Genomic DNA, 23,939 nt, shown 5'->3' on the forward strand with positions numbered 1-23,939 from the left:
TTACTGACCGCTGGTCAACTGTACAGGATTTAGCACACTGGAGTATCCAGGGGGGGGGGCGGTAGGAGCGATCATTCACACAATTTGTATACGAATTTATTACTTATGTTAATAATATATACTAATTATTTATATTTCAACCTATTTTTAGATTATCCCCCCCCCCTCTATCATGTTGGTTGATATGGTGGGGTCGGGAGGGGGCGATGGCATCAATTCCGCCCCCCCCCCAATAAACTTTCAAGTGGTGGGACGGTCCAATTTATCTGTAGAAATCACAGCTTGCTAACAGAATCAATTGAATATCTATATGATTAAAACTTGTTATTTGGTATTTTAACCTACTTTATATCATGTCGTTCCCCTGTTGGCCGATGGGGTGGGGAGCGAATACCTCTACTGCCCTTCCCACCTAATACCTTTGAGTGGGGGGGGGGTCCTACTTTTCGGAGAAATCATAGTTTGTGAACAAAATTAGTTGAATTAATATATACATTTTATATTATGTCGCTCTCCTTCAGGTATTGTTGCCGATTCTGTTCGGTGTGTGTGGGGGGGGGGGGTGGGGGTTTGATTGCATGTACTGCCCTCCCCACTCTAGCCCTCTGAGTGGGGGGGGCCGTCCTATTTTTATGGAGAAATCATTGTATGTGAACAAAATTAGTTGAATATGTATATAATATAAACTACGTGAACCCATTGTATATTCTGTTGCACCACACTCTAATCTCAAATTTTATCATTAGTAATTATAAAATGAAAAAGTGTTGTACCAGGTGGGATGGGCGATACATGCAATCACCTCCCCCCTATGAGACAAACCAATACTTTTTCTTTTTGTATTATAGTTAAGAAGTTACAAAAAAGTCTGTCACTAATATAATTTATACATGCTATAAAATTAAACTCTTATATCGAGTCGTCCCAACCCTATTCTTTAATGCCAAATGCAATCATTAGAAGAAATTATAAAAAGGAGTGAGGATTAATCATTTTCCCTCTATCGCCCCCTCCCCTTCCAGACAGAGTTTATGTAATTTCACATGAATTTATCTTAATTATTTTAAGAAAGACTTTGCTTTGGAAAAGTTATAATTCAAACATAAATTTTCAGTATAAGAGTCACGATTAAGATGAGTTCTGAACCTAAATAATCTTTTCCTAGTCGCCTTTTTACAACCTTTACTCAATCGGATATTTTTCTAGTTAAATAAGTTTTGGACTATAACTCACAATTTATGCTTGAATTATATTGAATATTATTTATCAAATAATTTTTTTTCGGCGGCGATCATCAAAGCCTTAATCTAAAGATGAGGGGTATCTTATCTTTTCAACGAACAAATCGGTTTTATTTGCAATGTATTAAGGGCCTAAAAATTTATATTAGAATATTTTTCAACATTATTCAAAAGGTCTTTTATAATAGGATGAATAATGAGCTTTAGGTCAGGAGAATGCGTTTCTCCAGTGAAGAATGCTAGAAAACGCTTTTCGTGATTGGGCTTCGACCCGAACCCACTGATGAATAATGTGCTCTAGATGTCAGGAGAATGCGTTTCTTCAGTTAAGAATGCAAGAAAACGCTTTTGGCGTCGGGGCCTCGCCCCGAACCCCACTGATAAATAATGAGCTGTAGATGTAGGGAGAATGTGTTTATGCAGTGAAGAATACAAAAAAATGCTTTTGTTGTAGTCTAGATTACTGTGTAGAATGTATATAAAAGTTTCCGATTCCGAGCTTTATAAAACCAAACTAGAATTTAAATACGCCTTTTTTAAATGGGTGAAAAATGAGCACTAGATGTCAGGAGAATGCATTTCTGCAGTTAAGAATGCAAGAGAACGCTTGGAGTAAGAGCTCAGCACCGACATCGCTGGGACAGCGCTCCCCCTAGACCCCCTTAGCTGTCAATGGAAGGGCCACCAACGTAATTAACTGCTTTTTTTCCTCCCAAAGGTTGCGAAATACTGCTCTAATTGTAATAAAACTATTTTTTATTTGTCTCCCTGTCTCTCTCTCTCTCTCTCTCTTACACACACATATACATATATATTTTTTTCTTTGTGTGCGTGTGTGTGTGTTTTACATAGGGCTAGGGTTTACTTGGCGTTAGGGTTAGGGTTTGTAAAAAAAAAGTTACCCCCCCCCCTTCTGCAAAAGTTCTGGATCCTCTAGTGCGTCAAACACACACAAAATTCTTGAATACAAATTAATTCCTATGCCAAAAGAAAATAATTCCAAATTCTTTAACAAGAAAGAAATCTTCATGCGCACGCGACATGTAGTAGATGCACAAAAAGAAATTGAAATCGCAATTTTATTCTATTGGTCGTTGTGCTGGCCACATGACACCCTTGATTTCCGTGTGTCACAGAAACAGATGACCTTTACATCATCTGCCCTATAGATCGCAATGTCTTAAAGGGGAACTGTAATTAATAATTTTTTGTTGCTCTGCTATCCTTACTTAAAATAGAAACTTGATATCAACTTCTCAACATTTGATGAACATAAAATTATATGTAATCAATGTTGATCTTTAGGGGGCGCGGTGGCTGAGTGGTTAAGCGGATGGATTCCAAACGTAGGGTTCTAGGTTTGAATCTCAGTGTATTTTGGATATTTAGGGCGCCTCTAAACTCACCCAACTCTGATGGGTACAGGACAGTAGATAGGAAGAAGTAAAAGTGGTTGGTCGTTGTGCTGGCCACATGACACCTTGCTAGTTGACCGAATGCCAAAGAAACAGAAGATCTTTACATCATCTGCACTATAGTTCGCAAGGTTTGAAAGGGGAACTTAACTACTTCACTAAATATTCATCATTTCTTATACATACCTGTGTTTGAAATATACATATTTGCATTAAAGAAATAAATTATAAATATTTGTTTATCAAAATGAAACACCCTATATAAACTTTCGAATAAAAGAGCATCCTCATTGCCTGTGCGAGATTGTAAAAGAGCTCCCACAAACTTTGTCAAAATTCAGGCGCCGTCTATCTTGAGGCCGTGGCATAAATGGCGTGTCCCGCACGATTAGCCTGGTAGAGAAAAGTCATAGAGTCCGGAGTGAGCATGTCACTGGAACGTCAAAATAAACACGAGTTTAACCCCGAGTCTGACCCCCTCCCCTTCCGCTAGCGGTGAAAAGCTCCCGTCGCCTCAGCGTGGCATCTCCGTGGAAACGTCCGCCCGGGAAAGCGGAAAGGCAAAACGAGAACAAACAAGACTCCCAGGTGGCTACCACAGTTATGCTCTAGCGAGTGTACTTGCACGTGGTGAGGATGCGAGAAAGGCTTACTAACCTTCCGCATTCATTGCACCATTCACCAGCCCTCCCACGGAATGCAATGGTACTTTATAGAAATATGAAGCGTCCCCTCTTGGGCTCGGCCTCAGGCCTCTGATGGGTCGGGGGAACCCATTGCGTTGGCTTAAGGTGCCGTGACCCATGAACAAACGGATGTGATTAAATTATCATCTAGTTGATGGGGTCTCCAGAAAGAAGGGTCGACGAAGAGCCAACACCTCATCCTCGCTACGGGATAAAATCCTCTTCTGGCTCAATGGGCTTTATTTCGAACCTTTTTGGACATCTCAATGATCCCCACCCCCGCCAGACAGAATATTGTATATTGTTCATCAAGGCCGGTGAGAGGGAGCTCTTGTTGACTTTTAATGGCCTTACGAGTTACAAGTGCAGTAGGACAACTCTAGCTGACAGTTCCAAGTGCAGTAGGACAACTCTACCTGACAGTTTCAAGTGCAGTAGGACAACTCTACCTGACAGTTCCAAGTGCAGTAGGACAACTCTACCTGACAGTTCCAAGTGCAGTAGGACAACTCTACCTGACAGTGTCAAGTGCAGTAGGACAACTCTACCTGACAGTTTCAAATTCAGTAAGAGCCAATGTTCGTGAACTATTTCCCTCTGCTTACTGCTCTCAAAACTCTTAACAACTGAGTCAGTGAGTATCTTGGATAAAGTTTCGGTGCTAAAATGCACAACTCTAGTCAAATGTTGAATAAAACTGTTCTAATCGCCATACGTATAGACCCCATACACACCCACACATACGCATGTAGGTAGATAAACTATTTATCAAATTCATTCACCTGTTCCCCAAGGTGTCTTCAGATAGACGCGAGGCCTAAGATCGACTATCCGCGAGCGCTTTCCCTAACACTTGTTAAATGTAATGAATTTAGTACCAAAGACATTGATGAGAAGAAATTGTCCTATTTGCAATTTAACAAACTCATCTTATCTTCTTATCTTATATAATACAGACCTTATTTTGAAAAAGAAGATGATAACATCCTATGCGTCATGCATCTACTTTAGTCATACATGTTAACCAATGACTTAAATTCTTCCAAGTCATTGGTTTTTCTGGCTAGCTCAGGCAACCCATTCCATGCTCTAATAGCACTAGGGAAGAGGGGTTAAAGTTTGAACCTTCTTCAAATACAATGCCTGTTTCGGCCGTCTCACTTGACTAAACTTGCCTCTTCTTTGACTAAATGCTTTTAACGAAGTAGTTGAATTGCGAAATTTAATTAATGCAAATGATAACACAAACCCATACAGGAAAATTGAAGTGAAAACGAAAGTAAAAGCTACTTTCTTCTAAGAATACCCAAACATTATATGTATTGAATGTCTTAATCTTTATTCTGTTAAGCTATCACTGCTATCTTGAGTACTGTAAAATAAAAAAGATAAAGAATAGTATTTTAAATAGATACGTCTTTAAATCATTTCAATAACAGTGTTTTAAACTGTTAATGCTATTTATATAATATATTTATTACTTATTATTAAACAATACGATTTAAGTTTCAATTACAGAAATGGTCAAGTTCTTTTCTTTTATTTTGCTATATTATGTGATGGATCAGTTTATATAGAAAAATTAGGAGTCGAATATTACAAGAATTACGGTAACTTTTTAAAAGTGTGAAGGGCACATGATCTATTGTTCTAGATTAACATTTAAATACCACTTTCAGATATATTTATGAACACTTAATTTCAAAAGATGTACACATGTTAGACTTTAAATAGACCTTCGGTGTTTGTATGTAAGCCCTACTAAACTAAACAATAAAGATTTCTTTCTAAACTATTTTGCAACAGTCACTGATCTGACATTTAATCTGCAGACCACTTGGACAAGACCGTAAGGATGTCTTGGCATATGAACCAGTTAGCTCAGGACATCGACACTGAGAAAGCCTTGGACAAGACCGTAAGGATGTCTTGGCATATGAACCAGTTAGCTCAGGACATCGACACTGAGAAAGCCTTGGACAAGACCGTAAGGATGTCTTGGCATATGAACCAGTTAGCTCAGGACATCGACACTGAGAAAGCCAACATCAAAATATTAGAATCTCTGGAGCCTGGTGATGTAGTGTTCATTAGACAATCTGTAAATGGCCGATCACATACACACTGGGCTATATACATTGGTGAGTCTTTGAATTGAAATAAATGTTCAGTTTTTAGCGGCCCCGAAAAGGGAAAAGATGCTATTAGTTTTGTGCGAAATGTCTGTCCGTCTGTCCAGTTTAGATCTCGTAAACTAAAAGAGATTGTGAAAATCGGACATCACAATATTTTAGACCTTTCAAAGTTCTGATGCAAAGGCTACTTTTTTCTTTTCTGAAAGCGAAAAAATCTAATTTTTTAAATCACTTATGCAAGTAGTTTTTTCCTTAAAAATACACTCCTTTTACAACTATTAACTATTAAACACTCAAACAATTCAGGCTCTTTATTAGGGGAGTCCAACATTATTTTATATTTTTAACACATTTACGCAAACAGTTGTAGATTTTTTGTCAAAAATTTTTGTTTTTATATTTGTATTGTTAAGTTATGTAAGTTCTGTTATACCAAGTAGGCCTACTATATTTACACACAAACAAATGTTTACTATTTTTTAAAGAGAAAAAATCTATTTAGTATGCATTATAAGTTAGAGATAATTTAAAACAAATAATAATCTTGTAAACTGCATTTCCTTTTTTATTTTTTACTTCTGTAGCATTTAAGATGGATTAATTTATTGAGGATTCGAATAAGAGATTGGGCCTATCCAAAAAAAATTACATCAATTACAAGACTTCAGTTAGGTCAGGGGAGGAGCGATAGCTGAGCGGTAAAGTGCTTGGCTTCCAAACCGGGGGTCCCGAGTTCGAATCCTAGTGAAGACTGAGATTTTAAAATTCGGAATCTTTGAGCGCCTTTAAGTCCACTCAGCTCTAATGGGTACCTGACATTAGTTGGGGAAAAGTAAAGGAGGTTGGTCGTTGTGCTGGCTACATGACACCCTCGTTAACCGTAGACCACAAAAACAGATGAACTTTACATCATCTGCCCTATAGACCACAAGGTCTGAAAGTGGGAAATAGTCAGGCCAGGTTCACATCTATCTTTACTTTCACTTTCACCTATCCTTTGATCTGCTGGACCGTTGGGGCACTACACAAGATCTGTCAACCTTCTTTCTCCATTCTTATCTGTCATTTGTCTTTGATGTAATTTCAATCGGGTGTTCTTTCTGAAAATACTGAAGCCTGCCTGGGTGGATCTCTAGGAGGCCGATTTTGAGTTTGTGTTTCCATGGAAACCATGGAAGAAATTGACAGTGATCAGCATTGCATTAGACCGTGATTAACAAGTACAATATACGGATGTTTTCCACAGTATCAAAGTGATCACCATGTATCAATGTATTATAATCTACAAAGTAACCGATTGTATTTTTACCCTAAAATCTTTATAATAATTATTAAAATAGTGCTATTTTTTTTTTAGAAATTAAAGGTAATTTACATGAACCTCCAAAAGCGTTTTCCGTTGTTTTGTTTTTTTTTTTAAATTAATAAATTGTTACTTTCCCGTGTTTGTGTTTTATATATTGATGTTACTTCCTCGTGTTTGTCTTTTGATTCTTAAAGGGCGATGGTTGAGTGGTAAAGCGCGTGGCTTCCGAACCAAGGGTTCCCTGGTTCGAACCTTAATGAGCCTTGATGAAGATTTTGGAATTTTAATTTTGGGATCTTTAGGGCGCCTCAGAGTCCATCCAATTCTAATGGTTCTTCTTCTTCTAGCCAGCTATATTGCTGCTGAGCTGTGAGCTCTTTTGCAGACTGTGCCAAGGAAAAAAAGTGTGCTGTTTTCTTCAATTGTTCAGCACTGCCGTACAGGGTGTTGGTTATGTTGGCCTGTAGTGGAAGTAGGGTCTGCCTAAGGTGGATTAGGGAGGGGCATTCAAAGAGGATATGGTTTACGGTTTCAAAGGGGTGGGCGCAATGTCTGCAAAGGGGTAGTTGTGTGGAGTTTATTTTGTTCAGGTGGTAATTTAATAGTGGTGTGTGTCCTGTTCTTAGTTGGAAGATTGTAGATTGTTCTTTGCGGGGGAGGAAGTTAATACTGTCCAGTTTGTTAGGCGTAGTCATTTCTCTGTACATGGCTCTGTCTGTGTTTCCTGATGCCCATTGGTTGAGCCACTCCTCTTTGTGATTGTTGACTAACATTGACCTTAGGGTGAGGTAGTTAACAGGTCTATCTGGTTGTTCCATAGATGAACCTGCCTTTGATAACTTATCTGCCTTTTCATTTCCCATGATGCCAATGTGTCCAGGGATCCACTGTAGTGTAATATTGATATTTAATTTTGATATCATCTGGTGGATTATCACAATGAGTGTTGTCAACTCTCTAGGGCTGTTTGAGGTGCTGCTGTTAAGTGCTTGCAGAGTAGATTGGGAGTCTGTAAAGAAAACAATATCTGATGGTGGTTGCACTCCTTCATATAATTTGTTTTCCACTGTCTGGAGTGCTATGGTAATTGCCTCAATTTCGGCTTGGAAGTTTGAGCAGTAATCACCACAGGGTGCGCTTATCTCAAAGTGTTTATTTTTAGGGAAAACCAGGAAGGCACCAAGACCAGCATTGATGGTAGCTTTGAAAGCCGATCCGTCTGTATAAATATGGATAGCTGTTTTTTGATAGCTTTCGATTGTTTCAAGCGTGCCTACTTTGAGCTCCAGTGGATTTGATTCTTTTGTTAAGGTGTTATTTAGTAAATGTGTTTTGATGGTTGGTTGTTTGTAGTTTAGTCCGGGTGTAATGTTTGAAAACCTGGTAATTTTTTCTCTGTTATTGGGTAGGTGGTGTTTTAGGGCTAGTTCGTCATTAAGTTGGATCAGAGTCCTTTGCTTTTTTTGGTTGTTTTTCCTATTTCTCTGTGTTAGTAATTTATTTGGATTATCGTCCTCCAACCTTCTGTATCTCTCAATAGCTTCTAATGCTGCTCTGTTGCGCCTTAACTTAAGAGGTTCAATATTGGAGTCTATTTCACAGGCTGCTGTGGGAGTAGTTCTCATACCTCCACTAATTAGCCGCAAGGCTTGGTTTTGGATTGTATCTAATGATGATTGATAGGTTTTGTTGGCAGCTACTTGTATGGAGAGACAGTTATCCATTACAGATCTGACATATCCAGTGTATAACTGTCTTAAGATTTTCTTTTCACTCCCCAGGATGTTTCTGCTAGGTGTTTTATTATGTTTAATCTTTGTGATGCCTTTTCTTTTAAATCTGCCATAAAGTGTTTTAGAGTCAGTTTTTGGTCTAGTTTTACACCAAGATATGTTGGATTTTCTTCTTTATTTATTGGCTGAGAGTCTATTTTTAGGATGTAGTTTCTTTTTGCTGTTTTGTTGCTGTGGCTAAAGATTGAATAAATTGACTTTTCTTTTTTTATTTCCATTTTCCATAACTTTGAATATGTGGAGATAGTTGTGAGGGCTCTATTTAGTTTGGATCTAGTCAGCACTGGATATTTCTCTGTAATCCAAATTAAAAGATCGTCTGCATAAAGTGCCTTATTGACCGAAATGAGGTCCGGGAGGTCATTCATGAAGATTAGAAAGAGAGTGCAGCTAAGGGCTGAACCTTGTGGTAGTCCTTCTTCCAAACTTTTTTTTTTACTAGAGATGGCACCTTCGAATCGGGTTTGGATGGTTCTGTTTTTTAAGAATGCCCTGATCCAGCTTTACTTTTTTCCATGGATGCCCATTTTTTTTATCTTCAAAAATAAAGTCGGTTATTGATCATTTTTTCTGCCATTTTGCCAATGTTGGATGTTAGAGATATTGGTCTATAACTTTTTGGGTCTCCAGGTGGTTTATTTTTCTTTAAAATGGGTATTATGTTTGCAGTTCTCCATTCCTGTGGTATGTCTCCAGTTTTCCATGTATGGTTGATAAAGTTAAGTATACAGTTTTGGGCCTGTGGTCCTAGTCCCCGAATCATTTCATTTGTTATTTTATCGGGTCCAGGGGATTTTCTTGACTTGAGGCTTTTTAGGGCAGTATTGAGCTCATGTAGAGTGAAGGGAGTATCAAAGATCTGACAGTTGACTGTTGGAGCTTTTTCTTCTTTCTTTAAGATATTACTGAAGGCCTGGTCCAGTTGTTTTCTTGGCTTTGACTTGTTAATGCTGGCAAAATATTTATTGAAGGTTTCAGCCTTTTTAAGGTTTTCTGTTATTATGTCGTCAGTGCCTTTTATAGGTTGGGGGCTGGGTAGACAGCGTGGTATTGTTGAGAGAAGAGGCATCAGGTGTGGTAGTTTCACCTTTATTAGCAACGTCTGTGCCTGATGGGGCGGTGTGCTCTGTTTCGACATGAGTCATGATTCCACTCTCCTCTGCTTCCTGGTCTTGTCTTGCGGGTGTGCTGTTCAGCTCCAAACTCTGCGGTCTATAGCGCTGTCTGATTCCTAGTATTTCCTGCTTAATCGCATTCATTTTTAACTCATGTTCCCTGTCTAGTCTCCTTTCTTCCTCTTCCTCAGCTTCTCTTCTAACGGCCTCAAAACGTTCCCTCACATATTGTTTTCGTTCTGCCTCATCATTATATAGGGTGGCCGCTATTTCTTTGAATTCAGCTATTTTCTGCATTAAGTCAGAGTGCTCTTTGGAGAATGTGCCACTGGCCATAGTGGTGAGGGGTGGGTAATGAGGTACTAGGATGGTGGAAGGGCAGATAGAATGGATAATAGGATTGAGCTAGAATTAAAGAAAGTGGGTTAGTGAAAGTGAGTCTATGGTTATAGGAAAGGGTGTAAAAAGAGTGTGGTGTCTGCCTACGTTAATCACAAAGTTCCTGCAAGAAAATATTACACATGAAATGCAATAATAGTAATAAATAGTAATAAATAAAATATGACAGAAGTGACACTCTTGTTAATGCGAAGTGATGATACTTATAAATATTTTAAGGAAAAAAAATATTGATATGGAATTTTAGTTATTGCTGCCTGTTCGTGCCTGCTGTACTAATGGGTTAAATCCACGGACGGGCTCGCCAAAATGTGACAGGTGGGGAAATGTGACGTGTGTTTGGCGCGTTTATTGTCTAGGGGATGATTATTTTTAATGCTATCACACCCCCACTTATCAGCATATGAATCGGGAGCAGGCACGCAACGAGACAAAGCAATGAAAGATAGATACAAAAGTTAAAAATAAAGAATATTTATTTACATAAATATACATATAAGAATAAAAAGGGGGAGGGTTTGCATCTATCTCTAAGTATTACTAGCTTTAATCATCACTCTTGCATTTAATGAGAGAGTATGTCACTTTGTCCTCCGACTTAGCTGGTTTTCCTGTTGATGTCGCAGCTGGCTGTGTCCTGGCTTGAGGTTCTGCAGCTGGAGGTGGCGCTCTAGCGGATAGAGGGACGCCGGCGATATAGTTCTTGTGGAGTCTCAGTCCCCAAAATCTAATATCTGTAGTGGGCACAGTAGGGCGGGTGGCCGGCTACCGTGGGCACAAGGATACTGCGGGCAGAGCTGATCTGCCGTGGGCAGCGTAGCTGACAGGATATGTCCAGTGAGTTGCCGAGGGTTGGCGTAGCTATGACGTCTCACACAGATCTGAATCTACGGGAAGTCGCGCCTAATAGCTTGACAGGTGGGCTGTCGAATAGGCGGGCAATGCCGATAGCGCCAAGTGGTAGAGTTGAGTAGATCTCAGTAGGCAAGTGCAGCGCTGAATAGCACTAAGCACAACTGCAGGTAAATAGATCGTTGATCCAATAACTAGGCAATCTCAGTAGGAGAGTGCAGTGCTGAATAGCACTCAGCATATAGCTAATAGGTAGGCAGTTGACTAGGCAGACAATGCCAAATAATTAGGCAGGTAAATAGGCAGACACCTGAGGGAGGCTGCGGATAAATAAAGACAAATTAGGACATGTCTCTTATGCATCTTATCGATGCCCTCGACTGAGGTGCATTCGTCAGATTGGTAAAATTGCTTTAGAGCATAAAGGGGAGATGATGACAAATGGGATTTGGAAAATAGATGGCAGATAGTAGCAATATAAAAATGTGCATAGAAGGGAACGTAATAATATAAAAATGTGCATAGAAGGGGAAATAATAGTCTCAAATAAACAACACAGGTGGATAGAGAAAGAAAAGGGGGGGGGGGTGAATGGGCGGTGGTCATCGACCGAGACGCTTTGTTTGCATATGACCGTGGGTCGAGAACAATGGAGCGCGCTTGAATGGTGTGGGCGCAACTCTCGTAAGATTGAAATGACTACAGGGGAGATAATTCAATACACAAAGAAAGGGGGGGGGATAATTCATATTTCTTCACTAGACGCAGTATCAGTGCGCTAGTAAGATTATCAAGGCGTTTAACCGAGATACAGGAAATAAAATAAGATGTACAAATATATACATGGTTGCATCAACGATCAATTGAGCAACGTAGCATTAATAGATTAATGCAGTCCATAATTAAATATATAGGACATGTTTATGTTTTCTACTTACGCCAGTGAGAAATACACAATGCACTAATTAAATATAAATGAACTAAGCAAAATACACATGATAAAAATCCAATTGAAATATACACAGAGTAATTAAGATGGAACTTGTGATTAAGTTCGGCTTACCACAAGGTATTCCTCTAGGAGAAAGAATGTATGAAGTAGTCCAGACTCGATAGCTCAGCTCGTATGAGAATGAAAAAGACTGATTTTATTTAATTTACCTTATATACAAAGGCCTGGAAAATGTGAGCGGACACAGGAAATGTCCTAGGCTAAGAATTAGCTTACACGTGGGTGAAGTCCGACAGGCGTCACACCTTGGAGTACCACGCGGTGTATTGACCCGCGTAATCTCTTAGATCAAAGAGAGACGTGGGGGGAAGAGTGACCTGCATTCCACCCAAGGGAGGGGGGGGGGAAGATTAGCTTGCATTCAAACCAAGGAGGTGTAAACCGCGACCGCCCTTCAGACATCCGGCGATAAGATCAAAGAGTCTATGTGTATCTTTGCCCCGGTCAAGGGAAGATAAATGAAAGGACGCGCCTTAACTTTCTCCAAGGTGGTGGACTAAGTCTAGCCTGGTAGAGAGGAAAGGTGGGGCGGGTGAAGAAATTGGAGGTAGGATGGGGAAATAATTAAAATAAAATAAATAAATAATGAAAAATAATAATTAATGCTGTGATAATTTAGAGTGACTCTGACAGCGAGTTTTTGACTTGTCACAGTTATTTGTTTCTTTCCTGCTAGCCGGTGCAGAAGGGTCCAGGCCTTTCGACCATCCTTGTTTAGATCTAGTTGTTCGCATGTTGTGGTCCACTTTTTCTTTTTTTCTGTTTTAATTTTGTGTCTTATAAGCCCTGTCAATTTGTTGTACGTTGTCTTGTTCTCTCTAGTAGGGTTTTTTTCTATAGTCTTCCTGGCCATGTTTCTTTCTTTTACTAATTTATCTAATTCAGGTGTCCAAAAAGGTTTGTATTTCTTAACTTGGCCTCGGGGGATGTATTTTTTTGCTGCTTGTAAGATGTTGGAGACTATAGTTGTGTAGGTTGAATTGACGTCTGTCTCAATTATGCTTGATAGTCTTGTGTCTGTTTCTTGTGAAAAAGCTGCCCAGTTAGCTTTTTTATAATTCTAATGGTTACCTGGCATTAGTTGGGGAAACGTAAAGGTGGTTGGTCGTTGTGCGGCCACATGACATCTTCGTTTACTTTAGGTCACAGAAACAGATGACCCTTACGTCATCTGCCCATAGATCGCAAGATCTGAAAGGGGAAATTTTTTTTTTACTTCTGTTCACACCAGCACAACATCGTCAGGTTTCTTAGTTTGGTCTGTCTGTCTGGTATAAAGTTTAGACACGTTTTTTCTCCTACATCCAATCTCGGATTAGGCTGAAACTGTGCACAATTACTTCTTTTACCTGACAACACAAGAATCAATAAAAATAATTAGCCAATTAGTGAATTAACTATTGGTAATTAACTATTTTGTTTGGTATTTTTAACAAGGGAAAGATATCGTACTTGACAGATGTGGTGGTATAAGCTCAATTAGTCCCCTTTAGCCATGAGTAAACTTTTTTTATGCATTAAAAAAACGATCATATAAACATTTACCCCTTCTTCCTTCCCCCTTTCACAACTGGTCTAGAGAAGTGATAAGATCATAGTGCATTGAGAAACCTAGGTCAATAATACACATAAATACATGGCTGATCTAAACTAATTGATACCATTACACTTAATATAGGCTTTGCATTTTTTTAAATATATATTTCTTATGTATCTGTTTAATTACTGTAATTTAATAGTTCTTTGTCTCAAAACCAAGTTTCATATTAGGGATTTCAATTTTATGAAGTTAAGAGCTTTACAGATCTTTTTATTTGTGTGAATTTAACTTCTCTCTTCAGGTAAAGGCAATGTCGTCCATTTAGGCGAAGTGAGAAGGAATCTTGTTGGAGAGATTAGAGAAGTTGTGATTAAAGAGGAATCACTCTTGTCAGTCTCAAAATATCAGCTGGTAGATGTATCGTATCAGAAGCTGTCTCCCTATGAGTAAGTTTTACAAGTTAAGTATACTTTGCATTCAGTCACTCTAATCACAGACGTAATGATCTCCTGTTGAAAGAATAAATATTATAGACTCCGATCATTAGTACTTTGGAAACTAAACAGTAAGATATTAGACTTCAGTCCTTAGATCAACAATTTCAAATCAACAGGATTTTGTTTACTTGTATAACGAAAAAAGCTTTTTTTTTTTAATAAATTGAATTCGAATTAATGAACCTCATATAGTAATTTAGAAAAATTGCAGATAAATCGTATAAAAAATTAAAGAAAACAAGAGAATGAACTGACATAAGTGATCACTGCATATCAATCTCTCAAATTACATTGAATCTAAACATACGTACATAGAGATGATAAGAAGAACTGACTTGTACATCTTTTTACGAGAAGACTTGAATCTTCTTATGAAAGTGGCAGTTCTGTTTTGAAAGATGTCGCCCACACGTACAAGTTTCTCAGCATGTCGCTGATCTATTTAATGAAACAGAAAGTGCCGATATAGTTTGGTATTAGCGCATCGCTGGCTCTGTGTAATGCAAGCTGCGTAAGGGTTACCGGCTCCCGATTAATCTTCAGGGTTGACTCTTAGCTTTTCTCATGTTTGGCTATAGCTTCAAGGCAGCAGAGATTTGAAATCAGAATTTTCCTTCTCCTAGATTCGTAGTCTGCTAAGGCTTTCTTTCCAATATCTGAACCACACGTGACAGCCAGGAGTTCGACAAGTTTTTAGAGGTCATTTGAGATAATATATATATATATATATATATATTGTTACAAATGAACAGTGATAGGTAGAGGTCAACGTATGACCCCGGCGAGATGACACTGCAGCGGGTGTTCTCTGGAATCTACATGTATAAACAAAGACAGGATGTGACGTGTCCTCACGTGTTGTTCCAGGGGACGAACAGATCTAAGAAGGGGGTCAGTTACTAATGAACAGTGACAGATAGAGGTCACTACTTGAGGTAGAATCGTCGGTACAGTCTTCGTTACTGTTGTCTACTGTGCGAGACAGTGGAAGAAAAATGTGTACGACTCGATGCAAGTTAAGTAGGGAAGAGTTAACTGGAGTGGACTACTGCCGTTAAAGTCTATTCAACGAACAGTTGACTTGAGCCATTACAGTCGATACAGTCGATGTAAGACGTGTACGGCTCTGATTCGGTAGACTTGAGTACGACTTGGTTCAGCTTTGGGAGACCTGGAGCGACACTGGGAAGTGTGTCGTTGGTCTGTTCTGTGGAATATGGCTCGATGCAAGTTGACAAGAGATGAATTGCAACGAAGTACAGCTAACTGTAAACTGACAGATATTGTAGTCTTCTACGCTACATGTTACAGTGACGAATTGTTAGAGTTAATAGTCATTAAAGTTATATGAAACTGAAAGTTGAGTCGTCAAGTTCTTTGCAGTGTTTTTATTTGTGTGCCTACTAGTACATTTAGCCAGAAGATACAGAAATACGTAACAATATATATATAGTCAAGGGGGGAGGTTTTCGGGGCCCCCCCCCCGAAATGAAATCCCCCCCCCCGCAGGGGTGGGGTCGGAATTCAGTAATTGATTTTTTGCTTTGATTTTGTTTTTTTTGGGTGACATTTTAATACTATGCCATCATTTGCCCAGCGTAGCCAAGGGATTTTGAGTTTTAAAAAAACCCTACCAGGGGGTTTGGAGTTTAAAACCCCTACCTGGGGGGTTTGAGTTCAAAACCCCTACCAGCGGGTTTTGAGTTTAAAACCCCCTACCAGGTTTTTTTTTACAGTTAAATCCCTCTCTTCTAATAACAAAACAAAAAAAAAAAAAAAGGAAACGACTATCCCCAAATTCCAAGGGCACATTTAAGCAAGATTTTTATTTTAGAACCCCTATTCAATATAAAAAAAAAGCAAATTACACACTCAAAATTCTATGAGCGTAGCCAAAGGGTTTTGAGTTTAACCCCACCCCCCTCCTTTTCAGTAGGGTTGGAAGCTGAACAATACCTCTTCAATATAAAAAAAAGCAAATTACGTACTCAAAATGTAGCTAAATTGGTTTTGAATCAGTTTTGAGTTTAAACCCCTTTCAGCGGGGTTTGAAGGTAAAAAATACCTCTTTAATATTAAAAACAAAGCAAATTATACACTCAAATTTCTATGAGTGTAATCATTGGGGTTTTGAGTTTAAACTCCCCTGCAGTGGAGTTTGAAGCTAAAAAAATAACTCTTCAATATAAAAAAAAGCAAATTACGCACTCAAAATGCTATGAGAGTTGCCAAAAGGGGTTTTGAGTTTAAAGCCCCTTTCAGCGGGGTTTGATGCTAAAGAAATACCTCTTTAATATAAAATAAAAGCAAATTACACACTAAAATTATTTGAGCGTAGCCAAGCTCATTGGGGGTTTTGAGATTAAACCCCTCTCCTACAGTTTGCTTTTCTTAAAAGTTTAAAACCCCTCCAGATGGTTTTGAGTTAAAAAATTTCTAAAGCAAACTACAGTTACCAAATACTATGACCGTAGCTAAATGGGGTTTTGAATTTTAAAAAAACAATAACTCCAGAAATTTTTTAGTTTAAAATCCACAACAGATGATTTTGACGATAAAACTTTCCTTTTCGATATAAAATCTAAAGCAAACTACAGTCACGTAATTCCAAGAGCGTATTCCAGAGAGGTTACACATTTCTACCAATGGCGGGAGGGAGGGGTTTTCTCCCCCCCCCCAAACCCCCCCTTAAAAAAAAAATCCTGGCTACGCCCATATATATATATATATATATATATATATATATATATATATATATATATATATATATATATATATATATATATATATATATATATATGTATATATACATAGTGATGGGAAATTCAAAAAGTTAAACTAAAATTAAGTTTCAACTAAAATGAAGTAATTAAACTAAAAGTTTATCACGAATTTGACAGTATAGTTAAACTAAAATAAAAGAAATTAATTAAATTATAAAAAATTTTCAATTATTTTAAAGGATGGGGAGGGTTTCATCCAGACGTTCTAGCTAATCATCCGACTGTATGCCTACGGTTCGATCCAATTCTTTTAACATTGTAATATTTTTATCCATAACAAAATCAATAGTAAGAAACATCGATGGTTCTTACATAAACGTTAATGCACAATAAAATTTAAAAAAATGTCTAAATAAATATGTGTGCTTGTATTCTTGCATTGAATTAAAACCTTTAAAAAAGAAGGGTACTTTTTTTTTAAAATTGTATTAACTTGTACTTATACCGGTAAAGTTTAAAATATCATTATATAAAACAGATTTACAATTTCATATTGATATGTAGTAACCAAGGAAATAGAAATTAAATTGTTGAATTTTAATGAAACATTTGATTTGTGTCACTATTTCAATGTAAATACGTGCTTGCCTATCCATGCCAATGTATTATTTTCTTGTCTGTCCACTGAACATACAACTAACACTATGTCATAACCGTTAAATGTGAGGTGCTCTTGTCATTATGGATGACAAACTAAAGTACACTAGGCCTATGTCGTAGGTCTTTCTGGCCATATTGTCAAAATCAGTCAGACACACAGTCTATTTAATTTTAGAGCAGGAAGGGTGTGTAACTATTTTAGAGTACATATAGATCTACGAACTTGCTTGACTAACTATGCTAGTGTGGTTTTTTCTTCTCTGACCACTCAACATGAAGCAAACACGTGTACTATTGCATAACGCGCAATGAAAAAAGCGTAGGGTAGTCTTGTAGTATCATTGACTACACACGTTGGCCTACTGTACACTGAAAACATTTTTTTATTACAGTGCTCACAGAAAAGCGGACACATCGGGACCACCAATAAGTTTGTGCTTTACATAAACTTTCCTTGTAATCTTTCTTTTTTAACAAATTCTTCCCTGTATATTAAAATTAACGCTATTTGATTTGCTCTTTATGATAATAGACGTATATATTTATATAATTTTACAATTATTGTTTTTAATCTTCTTAGAGGCTATGATGTCAAATCTTTGCGGGAGTCGGCTGTCATCAGAGCTAAATCTGAGTTAGGCATTAGAAAATATGAATCAAAGTTTGAAAACTGTGAACATTTTGTTTACTGGTGCAGACATGGAATTCTAAAGTCTGTAAGTTCTTCAGATAATTTGTTTTAGTAGTAGTAGTGAACAGTTTCTTAAACTGTTGTTCTATTTCAACATTTGAGATTTATTCGCTAGGCAAAATGACGATCCTAATTCTCTTTTTAATTGAACGACAAACATGGCATCATAAGGGCTTTCGAGTATTCCCTTGTGGTATGTAGAACTCTAGTGTTTGATTGGCCCTTTCAAACGAGCTTCGCGCTTGACTATGACGTATCTTCCCATTAACTTAACATGATGAAAGTAGACTTTAACCAATTCTGGTCTTTCATTGTATTACATACAAATATAATTTTTAAACAAGGTTTTAGACAAATCTTGTGTTATTACCCTGGCAGATATTGTAATTTTATACACTAAATATTTTCTTCTTTTTTATTCGGTATTTCTAAACAGTTCTTTAGACTTGGTAGCAACGCAAGCAATGTCAGCCTTAATCAAAAGGAACTACTTATGTGCCACAATTTTCAAGTATTTACTAACCTGGAACCAGGTGATATAGTCAAAATATCACGAAACCTGTTCACACACTGGGGAATCTATGTTGGTAAGTAGAATAAAGAGATTCTTTTTTTAGCTTTAAAATCTCTTTAGCTGTCTTTTAAAGTAGCAAGAATTATAATAATAGTAATAATAAGGCTTGTCTACAAGTTAGAAGATTAATGAGGAATGCTGTGACCTTCATATTTTGCCACAACTAATGCATACATAACCATTGTCCGACGGTGGTCGATTAAGATTTTCTTTTCGCCGTCTTCGTCTGTCCTCGGCAGCGGATTTTGTTTTGGTCTCAAATGTACATCCCGCGGCCATTGTAAGTGACCTCCAGCAGTCTTGTCCTGAAGCCGCATGCAACTAAGAGCTCTTTTCTATGTCAGCTAAGGCAAGTTGGCGCCTAAGATGGTCTTTAAAGCGTTTCCGTGGGGCACCTCTGTTACGTCGACCACCATTCTGCTCACCAAGAATTATAAAACGTCTAGAAAAACTTAACTAAAAACCACTGATGAAACTGTCTCAGTAGCTGATAAGAAAAACACATGAAATAAAAAATGTTGGGCTTTGATTTTACCATTCCTTTTATGTGATTGCAAAATGTGCTGGGTGAACGGACAGTGGGTGGGTGGAAACAGATTTCGAAAATGGCTCTAGAATTTTGACAATCTATGTATATCTTTGGGAAATAAATACTAGCTAATCACCCACACATTGGAAACTGGTTTGACCGTCATAGTAATTTAAAATATAAGAATTTAAAAATTAAATTTATTGGAGCCTACGTTATGGGGAATACTCGTATATATTCAGTAACAGGGCCGCCGCTACCTATTGTGCAATTTGTGCATTGCACGCAGACGGCCGACTGTAGGGGGCGGCCAAATCATTATTCCAAGGTTACCTATATTTTTTTTTTAGTTTAATAACTAAAAAATAACTTAAATATTATATATATATATATATATATATATATATATATATTCTATGAATTCTAATTATTGCATTATCCTTTGAAAACTAATTAATAAAAAGAAAACGATATTCGTACATAAGAAGCTATTTTGGAAACTGTTAATAAGGACAAATGGATGGATGGATTCCCAAGGTTTTTTTTTCATAGGCGCCTATTCATTTCTGACCTTGAATTTTCGGGGGTTGTCTGTAATATTGGTTTCGAATAATGCATACAGAAGCAAAACATTTTTTCTTCTTAGTATCTACTTACTACATAAAAATATTGTTGCTTAGTCGAGTACCCCGAACTGTAAGTAGATCTAGTAATTAAAACTCAATGTTAAAAACATTTTCACTTTTGTTAAATGGCTGTTAGTTAGGCGTTGAATATTTTGGGGTCATTATCGATGTAGATATACATGTAGCTACTAGCTGATTGGAGCAACAAGCCAATGACCGACCAACAACAAAAAGGGGGGGGGCGGCAAAAAAAGATGTTTTATTTTCATTGTAGTTATTAATCCATGTCTGATTATTACTAATGTTTAAAAATTAAAATATCTAAGTAAAAGATATCGTTAAGATCTTATCAAATGTAGACCGTTTTACGAGAGGCCTATGCAAGAATATGGGTTAAAACTTTTTGAATAAAACACTTCAAAACGTCAATCTAGTGTTTTTCTTCTGGATTTTCTTACATGGGATTACACTAGTAGAGTGACGATTTTTGTAGGGAAAAAAAGGTCCGCGATAGCGACGTCTTAAGTAGCACGAAGATGATCTTAAGAAAGATCACGCCCATTCCAGACGTCCGTGAGCTATATACCTACTTTTTACCTAGAATGTCTCTCGAATAATACCATTGACCAGGGCTGCCTCTTTATTACTAGATTTGTTTTTACTAGGATGAATAGTGCGTTCTTAAAGAAAAGTCATTACTATTGGCCTTAGTATGAGAAAACGGTGTAAACGTAGATGATTGTGGGCACATCTCTCCAAAATACAATCGTACACTGTCAATGGCTTTTGTGTTTCGAGTCACTATAGTTTGAACTGAATGGTCCATGTTGGTTGTTTTAGGAAGAAAGAAAGAAAGAAAACATTACAGATACAAAAGGAATAATAAATGATTAGGTCATATTCTCATATTAATTCTGAATAGACGAATAAAGTGCAGAAAGAAAATTTTAAAAAATTGCTCTTGAAAAGAAAACAATAGATGCAACGCATTAAAGAATGAATGATTTTAAAAACCATCCTTGGCAATCCATTATCGGCCATGTCTCGTTTTTAAAGGATCCACAACTGGTTTTTTTTTGACACACACGCACACAAAAGGGTATTTGTATCAATTAATTCAGGCAATAAATTTGGGTGAAATAGAAAAAAAAAATCCTTGAAATTGTAGATATAAGCACACAAATACTTTCACAAAAAATTAGATTGTACACCAGATATGTCCCATACCGACTAATCACTATTATTAGCCTATTGCTTCTGTTTCTTATATACCTCATGTTGCAATACATTAACATTTTCTGGGTTTCGTACAACTGGAGAAGGACTTAATGACTTCGTAATAGAAAAAAAAAGTTAAAATTAAAATAGAAATAAAACATCTAAGTGGGCATGAGGGATCCGACAACGGTGTGAATATGAACGGAAAAAAAGGAATAATCTTCAAAAATGGTACATGGCCCAGCTCTGTCGTAATACATTTTTTTTCTAGAAAAAAACAAGGGAGGGGGCTGCATTTTTTAATTTCGCACGCAGGCGGCCACAACCCTAGCGGCGGAGAAGAAAAAAAAATAGACATTCGTGACGATTTCGTGTATGGTCTTATGTTAAAATGATTCACAAGACTGCTAGAACATTTTTCGGATTGCTTCAAAGTCTAGATATAAATGCTCCCATTGGAATATATTTTTAAAAATGTACTACATCTACGAGGATTCATTCTCGGAGAGAAGGGGTAAAGGGCGGGGTGAAAAATGTTTAAATGTTTAAAAAATGTTTCAAAATTTGACATTCATTAATTTTTAAGAGAAAAACAATCGCTCAATAAGTTGTATAAGGAAGGTATTTTCTTTTTAGAAAAGTATTGTCAATTCTTCATGCTTGAACCTATTTTAATGTTAATACTTAAATAGTAAACAACTTATTCTGATGTCGCTATTTGTAGAGAAATTTGAATTTCTATATTTATGTTCCAACTGGTGAAGTACTCAAACTAGCCGCAAGGTAATGGCTTCCGAGTATGTCTTATTCAAAGTTTTGTTCATTTTAGGTGACGGCATGCTTGTTCATGTAACTGTAGGCTCAGGTGGTGGTTCACTGACTCCAAATGGAAAGCTAGTAACGAACATATTTGATGGTCCTAAATCGGCCTATGTAAAAGAAGAACCATTGATGGACGTGATTGAAAACGATTTTGTTGAACGAGCAAATAATGAGGACTCCAGAAAAACGTAAACACTTTTTTTTTTTGGATCCTGTGTGTCTTGTCTAACTTTACCTTTCTTGTCAACCTTTTCCTGTCTTGTCTAACTTTACCTTTCTTGTCAACCTTTTCCTGTCTTGTCTAACTTTACCTTTCTTGTCAACCTTTTCCTGTCTTGTCTAACTTTACGTATTTTGTCAACCTTTTCCTGTCTTGTCTAACTTTACCTTTCTTGTCAACCTTTTCCTGTCTTGTCTAACTTTACCTTTCTTGTCAACCTTTTCCTGTCTTGTCAGACTTTACCTATTCTGCCAACATGAGTCTGTCTTGTCTAACTTTACCTATTCTGTCAACCTGTGCCTGTCTTGTCTAACTTTACCTATTCTGTCAAAATGTCTCTGTCTTGTCTAACTTTACCTATTCTGCCAACCTGTGCCTGTCTTGTCTCTCTTTCTATGTCTTGCTTATTTGTGTATGCTATATCTGCCATTGTATTACGTTGTATGCGTATTCATCCTATTTATCCATGTTTCTATTTCAATTCTCATGTGACATTTTATCCTTGTGTATCTTATCGTGTCTTGTTTCTTTATGCTGTTGTGTTTGTATTGTTTTCCTTGTGTGACAACACTGGCAGGACTGCCCTCTCCTTAGTAACTATGATCAACTTTAAATTCTGTTCGGGTATGGGGATTAGAATTTTTAAAAAATTGTCCCACTTTGCTTCGCACTCCTCGCACCTCCTATGGCCGACACAGCTCTTGCATTTGAGATTTGGAAAATTGAAGAGATTTAGCTAGTGAACTTTGAATTTATTTTTTTACTTTCTTATATTAGAACTACAATGTGTACTTTTTGTTTAACACAGAGCCTTGCCTGGACCGATTGTAGTAAAAAGGGCCAGGTCTAAATTAGGATTTATCCAGTATCAAACACTTTACAAAAACTGTGAACATTTTGTGAATTGGTGTAGATATGACAGCAAACAAAGCTCTCAGGTAAGATGTAAGAACTTGGAAATAACAGCATGAACTTGGAAGATGTAATAACAGCATGTAAGATGTAATGATAAAATACTAATAGCAATAATTTAATGTAATATATAGATTATAGAAGAAGACAGGAAGAAGAAAGTTTTATTTGAAAAGAAGGGAAATAATTAAAAGAGCAGTGAAGTGAATGTAATGACTCAAGTTATTTTCACATAATGTTCCATTCAATGACAGACAGCTTTGAACTTTTCCTTTATCTGTACATAGATCGCATTCACATAGCTGAATAAAGATATAATTATCTGGTTTCGGTTTTCGTTAAAAATTTAAACAAAATTAGTGTAGATGAAGTTATAATGTTCGTACATTGTTCTTCCTTCACGTAGTTTGCCCATGACTGGGCCAGATCTATTACTAATTCAATTTCATAACTGCTCCAAACTAATTGATACATTGGTAATATAAGCTTTGTATTTTTAAGTTTTTTTTTAGTTTTTCTTGTTAGATTTACAAACCACAAATTAAAAATTTATATATTTTATATTTAGACTCAAACTGCAGTTCTTGGTCTTGGAGCAGCATCAGGATATGCTGGTTTTCTACTAGCTGGGCCCATTGGAGCCATAGCCGCTGCAGGTTTTTCTATGTACAAACTTTATCAACATGCGCAGAAAAACACGCCTGAAGATGAGGAGGAGGAAAATTGAACATACAACAAAAGATTGTCTTTACTATTATACGTTTTGTTCTTTATCTCTTGGCAAGCTTATTTGACTTCATTATTACACTCATACAGTACAACGTAGAACGAAATTATTTTTCATTACATTATGTTAAGTCTGTTTGTTAATCTAACATTCAGGTGTGGGTGTCAAACGAGTTACATACCCTGTAAGAGTTTATTTCCTGTGGGTGTTCATTGGTTTAGAAAAAAAAATTAAATTAAGTCAAAT

The 23,939-nt window shown here is 37.0% G+C and overlaps 1 protein-coding gene across 1 annotated transcript; it reads left to right on the forward strand.

Annotated features, from left to right (window-relative positions):
• Positions 1–5,016: 5,016 nt before the first annotated feature.
• Positions 5,017–23,719, forward strand: LOC106064430 (uncharacterized). Its single transcript, XM_056030836.1, has 8 exons — positions 5,017–5,178; positions 5,317–5,483; positions 13,796–13,940; positions 17,955–18,090; positions 18,502–18,652; positions 21,842–22,022; positions 22,863–22,992; positions 23,535–23,719. The coding sequence occupies exons 2-8, from the start codon at positions 5,336–5,338 to the stop codon at positions 23,691–23,693; spliced, it is 1,050 nt and encodes a 349-aa protein (XP_055886811.1). The 5' UTR covers positions 5,017–5,178; positions 5,317–5,335; the 3' UTR covers positions 23,694–23,719.
• Positions 23,720–23,939: the final 220 nt, after the last annotated feature.

This window comes from Biomphalaria glabrata, chromosome 5 (genome assembly GCF_947242115.1).
Source record: "Biomphalaria glabrata chromosome 5, xgBioGlab47.1, whole genome shotgun sequence".
Taxonomy (NCBI): Eukaryota; Metazoa; Mollusca; class Gastropoda; family Planorbidae; genus Biomphalaria; species Biomphalaria glabrata.